At 38.1% G+C, this 14,237-nt stretch overlaps 1 protein-coding gene across 3 annotated transcripts in view; it reads left to right on the forward strand.

Annotated features, from left to right (window-relative positions):
• The window catches only part of SLC12A1 (solute carrier family 12 member 1), a 101,855-nt gene that overhangs the window by 15,317 nt on the left and 72,301 nt on the right, over positions 1-14,237 (forward strand). Inside the window, exons 4-6 of one of the 3 annotated variants that reach the window (XM_018571053.1) lie at positions 3,187-3,282; positions 7,502-7,641; positions 8,771-8,881. In XM_018571053.1, coding sequence (XP_018426555.1) covers positions 3,187-3,282; positions 7,502-7,641; positions 8,771-8,881 — 347 coding nt within the window. Of the gene's footprint in view, positions 1-3,186; positions 3,283-3,709; positions 3,806-4,908; positions 5,005-7,501; positions 7,642-8,770; positions 8,882-14,237 lie in introns of all 3 variants that reach the window. The other 2 variants (XM_018571052.1, XM_018571051.1) reach the window with 2 other exon arrangements.

Below are 14,237 nucleotides of genomic sequence, written 5' to 3' on the forward strand. Positions count from 1 at the left end.
ACAGGGCTTGAAAAATTTGACGGTGTCTTACCAGTCAGTCAAAATTTTCACCAAAATATTTCAGTCAAAAAAAACCCCAAGAACCCCAAGAATATATATATATATACAGGTGAAACTCGAATAATTAGAATATTGTGCAAAAGTAATTGCAGTAAGTGCTGCAAAAGGGGCCCAAACCAAGTACTGAGTACATATGCATGCTTGTACTTTTCAGAGGTCCGATATTGTTCTATGTACAATCCTTGTTTTATTGATTGCATGTAATAATCTACTTTTTTGAGGTTGCGGATTTGGGGTTCTTGGGGTTTTCATGAGCTGTGAGCCATAATCATCACAATTATGACAAATCACGGCTTAATTATCTTGCTTTGCATGTAATGAGTCTATCTCATATATTAGTTTCACCTTTTAAGTTGCATTAGTGAAATAAATGAACTTTGCACTATATTCTAATTATTCGAGTTTCACCTGTATATATTATGATCCTAGTAACAAGAGGTCCCTGTATAAGAATACAGAACACCAAATGTATAGAGGACTTACACGTATAAAAAGTGTATTGTTATATCGTTCGGTTGTGGTTCCTCCACTCCAGTGCACACATCTTTTGTGTGGAGACACCTGTTTGAACAGCATAGCTAATGCAACCATTGCAGTAATGGTCTGGAAAGTCCATAAGGCAGGAATAATTTTTAGCATACCCCAATTGACCTCAAGTGTTGCAAAGGAGAATTTAGCCAATACATCCTTCTAATTGCACGGTGTGCACAAATGGTAAGATAAGGACATTTTTACCCATAGGCACTTTTTAATTGTGCGCTCATCATTCACTTAATGAGAATAGCTTATGCCAAAGCTGTAAAACGGAACTGGGTCATTTGAGAGGTATAGAAAGATAGTTTCACACAAAAGACAAATATTACTAATTCTGAAAGTTCTCATTTTCTCTGGCTTGCACTTCAGCATATGCCGTGCCTGACAATTAAGTACTCGGTGATTTTATGATGCATAGCAAATGAAACCTTATAGCCACAGGGGTACAGCCACGTCTCTGTCCTCTCATAAAAAGGGAGCATTTTGAAACCTGCCAATTCTTTGCTTTGGGCTTTCATGCACAATTAGTTTTCTAAGGGCAGTTTGGTAACTTATTTGGGTCATTAAGAAGTGTTACTTTGCTCCCAGGTGTGAAAGAAGCCAGAAGGATTTTCCTCTTTTAGGTTATTTATCTACGGCGGAGTGAGGAAAATCTTTTTAAAAAGTTGTGTTTATTGAAAACCTGCAGATTTTGTAATATTCATTTCAGATCTCCCCTGCATGGCTGTATATTTAATATTAACCTCTTAAATCGTTTTGTGGTTACATGGCGTGCTGGCAGTTTTCTTTTTTTTTTGATGAATTGGTGTAATTTAGTTTGATGTGCATCTGTAACCCCGAGGAACATGTCTTCCTTGCTTCAAAATAAATGTTGTCCAATAGTCATTTCATTTCAAGCTACTTGAGATCATACAGCCGTGTCTGGGGTTTTTACTATGTAAAATGTTTCACTTACGGTTCTTTTCCCCAGGCAAAGCCATGTTTGAAACCAAGAATGAAGTGAATATGCCTAAATTATTATTTTTTTCAGCTCCCAAGCTCCTGTCAAGACTTTGTTTATATGTAATACACTTTGCAAAACAAGAAGCTAGAAAAGAAAAGCGTTATGCAAAATGTGGGACGAGAGCCACAAACAGTACACATGCTCTCTGTAGGTTGGGAAAGATGTGTGCTGCTATATAAAAGAAATATGGAAGTTGCTTTTTGCTGATTGCCTTCTGAAAATGCTAGCTGCCTGGCTGTTATTCTAATCCACTTGCTTTAAAGAAAAACTCTAGAAAAATCAAAAACTTACTCTTGCCGTGGGGCTACCCTGCACTGCAAGGGCCAAGTGCTCTTTTTGTCTAGGGGGCTGAAATAAAGCAGTTTTATTCACCTGATCCTTGGTCCCACAGTGGTCAGTGTTCACCTCTCTCCCCCCTCCACTCAGGCTGTGTAATGTCCCTTGTTGTCCTCACATTTAATGCAAGTCAATGGACATTCATAAGACACGATGGCATCAGCAGTCCTTACACTGCCAGAGCACAGGAGAGAAGAGGCTGCGGGGACTGGTCTAGCAGCCCAAAGGGAGCTGGTGGGACTGAGGATCAGGCTAGTAACTTATCCACATATCTATTTTGGGTTAGTGACTAAGAAAGCATTAAAGCCAGAGGGTCACTGTGGCCACCAGTAAACTAGAATGTTCACAAGCAGAGGTCAGCAATGATATAGTTTAACCTGCCATATAAACTGGTGTATTCTGCATTCCTAATAAGTATAAGTCCTCTGCTAGTTTACATCATTAAATATTTTAAAGTAAAACTATGGCCTCCCATCCAAAAATAAATATGTGCAACACTTAAGTGTAAGTGCATCTGTACTTACAGTTTTCTCTTATTCCACCTACACAGTCCCATACATACCTGTTGATCCTGCCAGTGAATATTACCTAATGCAGCTTCCTGTGATGGGGTGGCAACAATGCTGCACTATTCCTGAATAGTAGACTGTGGGATGAAAAAAGGTTGCAGGGGGCATGGCTATTAGCATTGTTTGTGCTGATTAAGAAGCCTGTAGATTGTCAATCAGCACCTGACCACACCTAGGCCTGCCCACTGCTTTCTGTACTGTTGCTAAAACCTTTCCACTGTGAGCGGCAGTGACTGGTAGGGGAGCATGTGAGACACAAATTAAGAAGGATTTGGTTCAGTCAGGGAAAATAAAGGAAGTTTTTTTTGTTTAATTTCTAAGGCTTATGCCTCACATAGTAACTCAATTTGAAACTTGTTATCACTGTCATAGAGGATCTTTTAGTTGTATTAATAATAATTTAGTTGTATTAAACCTACAAGTTCACTACAAGAGTCTATACTCTTGTCTTCCCCCTGAGCAGAAAAACTCAGGTGGCTTCTTTTCTAGCCTTTTCAAGCATTGTAATATCTTGTTAGCCTGCTCACTTAATATTCAGAGCACATTGTATTAAAGAGATGATGATGTCTCAGATTTTCTAATAAAGGAATTCTATAGGTTTATTAGAGCTGCATGTTCTGGGCAAGAGAAAATGGAAAAGATGTTGTAATAGTTAACAGACTGTATTCTTCTCTCTTTACTGAGGTCTTGGTGTCATTATCATCGGGTTAGCTGTGACAGTAACTTCTATAACTGGCCTGTCCACCTCTGCAATTGCCACAAATGGATGTGTCAGAGGAGGTAATAAAATATGAGCCATGGACGCTCTAAAGGTCAAAGTCAGTTCAGAATCTCATTATTTTAAGGTAATCACACACTTGGCTCGCTGGAGGCTTTTTCTTTTAGCATCGGCTGGTGCACAGACCAAAAAAAAAGAGTCAAGCAGAAGAATTTATTTTGGGAGATTAAACATGGACACCAAAGTTTTATCTCAGTCAGTATTTCAGTCTTTCTCCTAAGCATCCAGTTTCAGGATTTACTCAGGAAGGATGGCTCCACACGTCCACAAGTTTATAATAAGTTACTTGTTCTATAATGTTTCAGGAGTTCATTCCGCTTTTTTCAGCACATCGAGTCCCTGAATTCTAGCCTGCGACCATCCAGATAAAAAATGTATCTCTAGGATGAGATGCCTATATAAAATATTTGATGTTTTCACCACTAACAGGTCTTGGAGTTATCATAATTCTTCTTGCCACCACGGTAACTTCAATTACTGGGCTGTCAACATCTGCAATAGCAACCAATGGTTATGTCCGTGGAGGTAAAAAGTTAAGGCTACTTGTAATATAGGATCTCTGCATGGTTAAGTATGAGATTCTATCTGTTCTGAGTTCAGTTCTGGAAAGTCATTGTGGGTCCTCCCAATATGGAGAACGTTTATCAAGGTAATGTCAAAGTAGAACAAGTGGCGTCTCAGCCTTACATCTCACAAGCATATTCATACAGAGGAAGTCCTTAGAACATAATAGAAAGCTCTCTTGTGACTGAAACTTACTTTTCTTGAGCAGTTCCATTCCTGTTAATGTCCCCTCTAAACTTGACAGTGTTAAACAATATTAACTCTTGCTATAATTGTAAAAGTCTGAAATTACTTCCGAAAACTGGAAACATGATATTATTAGATTTAATCTTTGAAGAAAAAGCCAATCCTCATAAGTAGAACTGTGTTGAAGAACATCTTAGGTGGTATCAGGTGGCTGGAATCAAGGACTGGACAATACATGAAAATGTATTAAAGAAATAATATTACAACAATCTATAATACAAATAAATAGGACATGAACAGCTTTCTCTGAGGCTGTTGGGGCATCTGGCAATTACCATATTTTATCATTAATATACAGATGAGGAAAGTGAAATCGTTTCCTGTAGATTGGGAAGAAAGATCTTGCTGTTTTTCAACAAATGGCATTTTACTACTCAGAAAGAACAAATATGACCTATTTATTTGTAAAACAAACAGTCCTTTTCAATCCCTTTATTTTTTGGGGGATCAGTAATCTATGGATTAAAGTCTCCTAAGTCTGATAATTCACACAAACGCAATAGAGCAGATTTACTGCTAAGACACTGAAAATACATAAAACAGGTGCAATCTTCTCTGTTTTCATTCATTTTAATATCATAGCTGTAAAATGATCACTTTAGCAGTACTTAGTAAACTGCAACTTAATTTCAAAAATTTTAACAAGTCTACCCTACTGAGTCTGTGTAGAAGTGAGATACTAACAAGGTAAGTGTGTGTGAATCCAACTCGTTTGAGGAAAGTCAAGGATTATGTGTTGCTCCAACCTTGGATAAAGAAGAAGTCCTTGCTGACTATGTATAGCACAGGTAAACTTTAAGTGTCTTTGCTATTTTCAGGTCTTGGAGTGGTCCTCATATGCCTCAGTGTGGTGGTGACATCATTAACTTGTCTTTCTATGTCTGCTATATGCACCAACGGTATTGTCAGAGGAGGTAAGTACTCCTATAGTAGGAAATGTTAACACAGTTGAACAAGTCAATATTACTTTTTTTGTTACGTACCTGTTTCTATTTTGGAAATGTCAATTTCCTGTACCCGTTATTTTTACCGGAATAAAAAATAATGGTCTATATTAAGCTCAAAGGACGTACAAAATTTCTGCTGCCCCAATGACAACTGAGATATTACTGACAAGGTAATTCATTATAACTCATTTTAATTGCTTGACTCAGTAGATTTGTATCAACTTTATATGGAATTCTACAGGATCATTGTTTCAGAACTATAGACTAGTGATATAAGATGAGATATTATACATGCCGGCTACCACTGAACATTAATGAATAATTACTACAGTTGCCTGTAACATAAAGGATATCAGTAATTTTAACAGGACTGCATTTCTTCAATAGGCATAGCCTGTGCAGCAGAATTATAAATATAAAGGTTACCTAATTATAGAAGCTCATTTGTTTCCCACTTCCCTTCCAGTAAGGGGCTGCTGCAGTGGTTATAGTCTTCTACCTCTGTATGCAGTTAGTAACGGTGAGCACTGGGTAGGTGCATACTTTAGGAAAAGGCTGGGGGAAGGATTCTGTATCAAGCTGGCCAATACTCACTATAAACTAACCTGATACAGTCCCCATCAGCCTTATTTTTATCTCAGAGTATCATGAATTACATGTTGTCCATTATTACTGATTGCATACCAAGGTTAAAGGATACAAACACTGTGCATGGTCCTTACCTGCCAGGCAGTGGGAAATAGATCATCTTATGTATTTCCAGTTTTGCTGCCAGAACATGGCCTCTGCAGGGTTACATTTGCACAGATGGTAAAGTTCTATTTTAAACATCATATACATAAATAGGAATATAAATTCCTTCTAGGGCCTGGTGTAGGTTTGGTCTTGGGCACTTTGCCCACCTTCCCCACCCTTCTTGGCAATAAGGTTAAAATATCACCCCTTTCCAGTACTCCTAAACACAATAACAGCACTGCACCCACGTGCGTTTAGGGGAGTAGAAAGGGAGACAATGTAGAAGTAGGAGGTTTGTCATTTGATGATCACTGGCCACTACAGTTCTTGTGGCCTCACCTACTTCCACATTGCTTGTCTTAAAGATGTTTAAGATGCAACATTTGCTGCCAATGGTAGAATTTCCTTTGACTGACAGTAATTTAGTCTGCATGCTAGAAGGCAAGCTAGTTGTTAAAGGTAACTGCAGTATGATATTTCCAACCTGGTACAGCTTGTTTCAGAAGGTAAGTAAAATGAGAAGGTAAGTAAGAATGAGTCAGTTGAACAAGGCAATATCACAGATCCAGGAGAGTGTCCTGTATACCCAGGCAAGATGGATTTTCAAATACTTTTCAATTATTATAATTATGTAGACATTTATAATATAACGTACTATATCAATAAGCTCTACATTACAAACCATCTCAGTTAAGGTAAGCCTGCTTACAAAACTTTTTCAGATATATTAATTTCCTATTCTCTGATCTCAATGTAACTGCATGTCTTAGAATTTTTTGGCATTATTAATGCCTAATAATTACTGACTAATTTGCCAAATTCAAATGGCTTAAATGTGAAAATTACTGGCTAAATCTAAATGGTTTCAGACATAAAAACTAATAATGGAGATGTGTAGCATAAGGAATAGGTTTCTCCAGTTCTCAAGTTCCATAAACAGACCTGATACAGCTGTCACTTCTAAACATCTTCCATGAGTTAATACTTAATAGAATCAATAAAAGAAATATATAACTAACTGGCTACAAGAAACACCTTTAATGCCTAACTGGTTTTGTGCTGCTCCTGTTTCAGTACATATAAGTAATTTCATGGCACGCTCCTTGTATAGACCAGAAGGGCTGAGAAGGAGAAAACGGGCAAATGCCTCCTTGGATGTCCTTGGTCTTATATGTGAACACCAGTTATAACAGAAAAGGTGTATTTTAAGCCCCCCATATACAAGCCAGTTGTCTAGCAGATTAGTTAATTTCCCAGTACTCCTCCCACATTTTGAGCACACACCCATTTAGGGATAGAAAATTATTTGTAGAAAGGCCTCATATGTCTGTGTATATAGTTTGATCAGAACGTTATTTATTCCCCACACTAACTAGAAGTGTGTTTTTGGATGATGAATATCTGAATCATACAGATCTGGCCATGCACATGAATAATTCACTTAAATCTATGCAAACTCATTAAAAACAGCATAGAAATCTAGTAGAACCTGTTGGTAGTTCATCATGAGCGGAAAACTCTCTATCACTATCTTCTGCTGTATGCCTACGTGGCACGGATATCAGATTATTGGCTCTCTCCTTGTCCGTGGCCCATTAAATAATTCACACTGTGTCTCATTCATCTGTGGTCTGTTTTTGGAACTTTGGTTATGGTCAACCTATTCAACCTAATTCTGCCTCTAACCGCTGTAGTGTTTCCACCTTTTAGTTTATGTTTCATTCTTTAGGTGGGGCATATTATCTCATATCAAGAAGTCTAGGGCCGGAGTTTGGTGGATCTATAGGACTTATCTTTGCCTTTGCCAACGCTGTGGCTGTTGCTATGTATGTGGTCGGATTTTCAGAAACTGTTGTGGAGCTCCTTAAAGTGAGTATGGTTGTCTTTAAAAATGTAATTTAATATCTGTGAAGGTGTTTAACTTGGCTCACTGAAGTAGTTGATGTTTCTAGAGGGTAATAAACAACTAAAGTGTATGCATTTATTACAGTTTTCTAGACCACTTTCCTCTTAGCCTCTCCAGTAGGTGTTCCCTGGTATCTGATAGGATATGTTTGGAACTTGGTTGACTTACTTCTCTGCAGTTCAGAGGCATCCACATACTAGTGTGGACCTTATCAACTTTGACAATATTAAAGGTTCTAAAGCAAAACACTAGTTTTACGGATAATAAAATCCCTTCTGGTGAGAAACAGGTTATTGCAAGTGGGAGGGTCTGCATTTATTATAATAACATAATCACTACCAGAAACTCAGATATCCAGACATCCATCTAACAAGAGTTTATTCATCTATAAAGAAAACACTCTTTATAGAGGTAAGAGTGATTTAAGAATTTATGTGAGAAAATATAACAGTTTATTTCTGACTAATTTAGATTTGTGACAGATTAGGATTGATATTATACTAGATTTATTCAGTTTTAATGTGGAAGTAAAGTGGGGGGATTTAAAAAAAAAGCCCCCCAGAGGTGTTTGCCATAATGTGCTAGCATGCACAGCATATTAGCACATTATGGCCCACTTACCCTTCAAACGATCCCCTCCAGTGCTGCACTGTTCACTTTCCCTTCCGGCGCTGGCGCTGCTATCTTCTGCCAGTCTCCTTCAGGGTTTGGTATCTTCAGCCTCTTGATTGGCTGGCTAGTATGATGTATTTCCCATGCGATTGTGCATTACTTTATCTTGGCATGCCGGGTCTGTTCACTGAGCTGCGCATGTGCAGTTCAGTGCACAGAAAAAAGAGAAATTGCTGACAGTCTCTTCTGCCACAACAAAACCTCTCTGCCAGCAATTCTTTTCATCCAGGACATTGTATTTCTGCTTTAAAAACACACTTTACGCTTTTACAACTACAATTACATTGGTAATAAAATGAAATACATATTTATTTATTATTCATCATGATATTAGTAGTTCTTTTGCAGACCTATTAGTCAGCATGCACAGTCTTCACATTGAGTGAATAGCACACATTCATTTTTGAAATTTCTTTTCAGGACAATAATGCAATTATGGTGGATGAAACAAATGACATCAGGATTGTAGGTACAATAACAGTTATGCTATTGCTTGGCATCTCTGTCGCTGGCATGGAGTGGGAGGCAAAGGTAAGTTATTGTACTGTAAGACTGTGTACTCATGCTCTATCGATTTTTACTATGCTATATTTCTGAGAATAACCTGCATATCACCAAATGGCTTAAAATCAGTTTCCATGGGCTGATTTACTAAAGGCAAATAAGCCATTCACTCTGCAAGGAATGTTTTCTATCACTTAAAGAACTCCAGGATTTTACAGGGGTAGCACCACTGCAGGGTTCCATTTTTAAAAATCCTGTAGTTCATCTTTAAAAGAGAACTATGGGGTAAGTATGTTTCCCCATAGTTCTCTTAAGGGTCACGGGAAGACATATACTAGCGTCCTCCCGTGACCCAAAGCTCAGTATATCGTGAGCTACACGGGTCCCAACAATACTGTCGAGATCCACTCAGCTGTGTGATTGACAGCTGGCTCTGCCTATCTAGAGGCAGAGCCAGTCAGCACTGGAGGATCGGAGAGGGGAATTCCTGCAGGGAGTCGGGACTGACAGTCACAGCTCTCTGCAGGGAGATGATCGAGTAGTGAGCGAGCGACGGTATGCGTTCGCTTACTCCCTGATCTAGTGAGCCGACATGTGACAGTTTCATTGTCACACGTCGGCTTGAACTATGAGGATGAGTGATTTTCACTCACCTCATAGCTCTCCTTTAATGAATGAGGTGAAGCTCTTCTGATTTCCATCATCCAATCATGTAAAACAAAAATACTATTGTTGTTTTTTCATTTTCCTTGCGCATGATTGTTTATTTTTTGCAAAGAGAATTCACACCATATTCACTAAGTTAAGGGAAAATTCCATAGTGAACAGCCTATTTGCCTTTAGTAAATCAACCCCCATGTGTACTTGACTCCATATTTGTATTTATTAATTAAGATTTTATTTTATGGGTTACAACTATAATGCATAACTTTTTAATTCTGCCTTCAAAAAAATATAATTATGTATAAGAAGGACTTATAACATGTATAAATACTGGCACAACTATAGCTTTATGTATAAAGTGATTTCAATTCAATGTAATAGGTACCTAGTGGCAATTCAGAATTTGATGATCCATAGAAAATAGATCGTAAAACACTAATACAGTAACACAGCAAAGACATGAAAATCAACTAGAAGGTCTATTTGTAATACTCTGAAGAATTGAGCCTCTTTAGACCACATTTGCTAGTCACTGGCAAATGTAACATGGAGCAAATGGGAATAAAGGAATCAAGTGAATCTTTGGTAAATTCTCAGTAAACTTTTAGCAAATCCACAGGGAGTATGGATGTAGATGAAAGAACACTGCAGATCTCTATAGAAAACAACAGAAGTTGTTTGATTTACATAAATTCGGAGTGGCCAATATTACCTAGCAAGTCTTGGGAGATTTCCTGCTTTAAAATATACAAAATATAACTGAAACAAGCATTTAATATGAAAAGAAGAAATTAAGACATTGCAAATCTTTCAGGGCTGAATGAATGTGCCCAACAATAATGTTGGTGAATATTTTCTATAAGTCACATAAATTATGTACCAATGCCTTCTAAATAGACATCCAGGACAACCTGCCATCAGTTATATAGTCTTATCTTGTCTACAAATGATAATAACTTGAGTGGAGTAGCAGACCACTTAGAGGCATTTTTTTCATAAAGCACATGTACGCTAGTTTCTAGGGCAGTTGCCTATAAGGAAGCTGCAAAAAAGCAGAAAGCTTTACAATTTCTGTCCACCTTTGAAAACTTGTTGGTAAATACACCAGGGGATTGGAAGCGGAAGCAATTTCTGAGATTGCCAAGACTCTCTGAAGTTCTACTGGAATGTAGCTATCCTCTCTTTAGATGTACATTCTGGTTTTATTGTTTATCCTAATAATCAAATGTTATAGTTGGGAACCAACATATATCGTACAAAGGGCTGTCATTATTCTGGGGTGCCTAGGGCACCATAAACTATGGGTATAGATCTCACACCACTGCAGGTGAAAATGTTGCATCAAAATATCCATAAAGATTTAATTTGTTTGGGCTTTTCATATCTTTATTAATCTTACAAGCCAAAGTTTTCCTGTTCTAGAATACGCAAGGTTAGGGATATTACAAATGATGCTAAAGAAGTGTCTTGGCCAGGAGGGTGAGAAGGAGAGGAAAGAGGGGGGTATGCTAGCAGGAAGGTAGACATGCATGAGGAACATTGTAACAATGGAAAGGAGAGTGTGTGTGCAATGGGAGTTTAAAAGAGAAGCACTGGGAGAGTAAAATATACTCTTCTTAATACTTAGAGCCAGCATGGGACACGCTGTCAGTCACCGCTCCCCGCAGGGATTCCCCACCTCTCTGTTCCTCCAGCGCTCATTGGGGAGACAAACAGTGGAGGGGCGGGCACAGCTGGCTCTAGAGAGGCAGAGCTAGCTGTCAATCAGGCAGCCAGGTGGATACTGAGAATATTGTCGAGAGCCTACCTGGCCGCTGTGAGCATATTCTGGGCAGTAGTCCTCTATATGCTAACATTGAGTCACAATGTAAAAACATAAATAAATTATAAAAAAAAGTAAAGCTAAAAAAAAAAGGTTTGGCTTTACTTCTCTTTTAAAGTTGACTGTGTGCAGGGATCTTCCAATATTCCTGACAGATGCCAGAAGGTTTTTCTTCTGCAGGGGAGAGCTAGGAAGTGGGAGAGCAGACAGGGACATGGAGTATACTGATTGAGGGTATAAAGCTGAATGTGTGCTTTTCTCTTTTTATTCTTTATGCAGGGCAGAATAAAGAAAGCATAGCTATGAGTACTGGAAGGGCAATCTCACTCCTAGCATGGATAATGGGAAGTAAGGTGTGTGTGTGCTGGGGGCCAGATATAGAAGAAAGAATAATAGGTGTTCCGTGAGTGGAATTGCAGAGTACTGAGGACAGAACAGTTATAGGGTAGGGTAGGATAGAATATATGATTTATATTCTACTGCTGCATTGGTTCTTAGTATTGGCATTAGCTTCTGACTCTATATTTCATAATAACTGATATCACTATCATATAGACAATTAGAATTCTAAGTGCCATGTATGCCTATACCAACTAGCCTACCATTTGGTTTGTATTTATGGTTTGTAAATATGCTTTGTGTGGGGAAAAGGCATACCCAGGGCAAAACTCACACAATACACTATGCAGATGGGTTTAAACCTAGGGCCATAGTGCTACAATGTGGCAATGCCAACCAATGAATGACATTGCTGTCTTTTAACTAGAAAATGAATAATGTGGGCACTTGATCTGAACACAGTTGACGAGGGGTTTTGAGAAGGCTTAGAATAAGGCTTAGAATATTTTTTTAGAGGATTTGAAGTGTTTGGGTATTGAGCTATCATTACATGAAGTTACTATTCTATAAGTTATAAATGTATCAGGTTTATCATCAACAGGTAGTCTATGGAATAATGGCAGATCATAAATGTATATAATGCATTGGTTATTGAAGGTTATTCAACATATTTTATAGCCACTTCAATATGTCATAGAAAGTCAAATGAGGGGAAACTTCACTACATGAACTTTGCCTCATGATTAGTTTACTCAGGAGCAGTCACTGAATATTATAAAACTCAGTCTTAAGTACTGCAGATGTTTACCTGGTAATATTATATGATGGACAATCACACTGTGACTTTTTGTCCTCTGTTCCGTTATCTTGCCTTTAGAGAACGTATTCACATTACCAACTACATTGTAAGTGTGTCATAAACCTATACAATTTATGATGTCTAGCATTTGTGTCCATGAACATCATAAATATCTTGAAACTGTCTTGAGTTACAATAGTATCAATAGTTGAAAATGGGAATATGTAATCATAAATTATTTTTAGATTGTGAAATTTAGTTGAAGAGGGCCCTTGCCTTTAATGGCATTATAAATGTACGTAATCTTGGACTTTAAGTGTACCTGGCAAAGGAGATATTTGTGGAGCATTGAGAACTAATGACTCACAAACGTGCTCAGGAACATAACTCAGGGCAGGGACATGTTATATATCCTCTACACACACAGACTATAAAGAAATCACTGGATCAAGTACTTTTTAATTTATACCTACTAAATTATTGATTTTGTGCAATAACCCATAGCATCTGATCAACTTTATATACTGGCATCAGTTTAGTGTACCCAGTTCTGCCTGTCAGGTCTCCAGGAGCCGATGGCATCAACGGGACTCTTCATAACTTTTATTCAAAATCATCAATATAACGATTGTTCATAACCCAGAGATTGCTAGTAAACTGGAGATCAATATGTATACCATGAAACTAGCTTCCAGTAATTTTTCAGACACAGCAAAAGTACCGGTGATGTGCACAGTTCACAAATCAGATTTCAGTTGACTATAGATAAATGAATAAAGGGTGTTCTCTGGCTGGATGATGTGGGCTGCTGCATTTTGTACTTTATCATTGCATTTTGTATTATAAGCCTGATTATGAACTCTGCTCAAATGTTTTTCCTTCTAAATATATTCTTAATACTGATCATTCTACTTACTACTACATACTTACCCTGCCTACATGCTGCTGCAGTAATGTTAAATAGAATGCCACGCAACATTTTTTTTCTTGATTTAGGTAGAGTGGGTAAGGTAGAAAACTTCATTTTCATGTGTCTCTGTTCAGTAGATTCACTCTCATCTTCTCTTCTGGTTACAAAAAGTGAAGGAAATCTAATATGTTACAGATGTCACTGGAACATGAATAGAGGAGATATTACCCACTGAGGACATATGTCCAATGACAACTGTCAAAGCAGGTAGTTCCTTTCACTCTGAGGGGGTTTCCACTCTTGTGTTTCCCAAAAGGAAATGGGGAAATCTTTCCATTGTATACAACATTTAAGTGATCACTGGCACTCCAAACTCTCTTACGTCAATTATTTTATTGGCATAATACAAGTTGTTTCACAATATATGGCATTGTTTCGGAACCCTACTCGATTCCTTCCTCAAGCAAACAGTTTACAAGGATCACTTATTTTGCCTGAGGAAGGAATTGAGCATGGTTCCAAAACATTGCCATACATTGTGAAACAACTTGTATTATGTCAATAAAGAAGAATTGACGTAAGAGAGTTTGGAGTGCCAGTGGTCACTTGATGTTCTATGGATTGATTGGTGGTGCCATCTGCTTTCACTGCAGCACCACACACAATTGCGATGGGACATGGTCTCATCTTTCCAATGTAGATACAGACAGGGCCATCCCTTAAATGAGGCAGCTAGAGCTGGTTGACTCAGACAGCATCTCATTGGGTCACGTGGGGGGCTGGGTGCCAGGGGTGCCTGCTGCCGCTTTCGGCTAAGAACATACCAGGTTCCAAAGAGAGCCAGAGGTAA

Source organism: Nanorana parkeri, unplaced genomic scaffold, assembly GCF_000935625.1.
Source record: "Nanorana parkeri isolate BGI_ZX_2015 unplaced genomic scaffold, ASM93562v1 scaffold1661, whole genome shotgun sequence".
In the NCBI taxonomy this organism is placed as follows: domain Eukaryota; kingdom Metazoa; phylum Chordata; class Amphibia; order Anura; family Dicroglossidae; genus Nanorana; species Nanorana parkeri.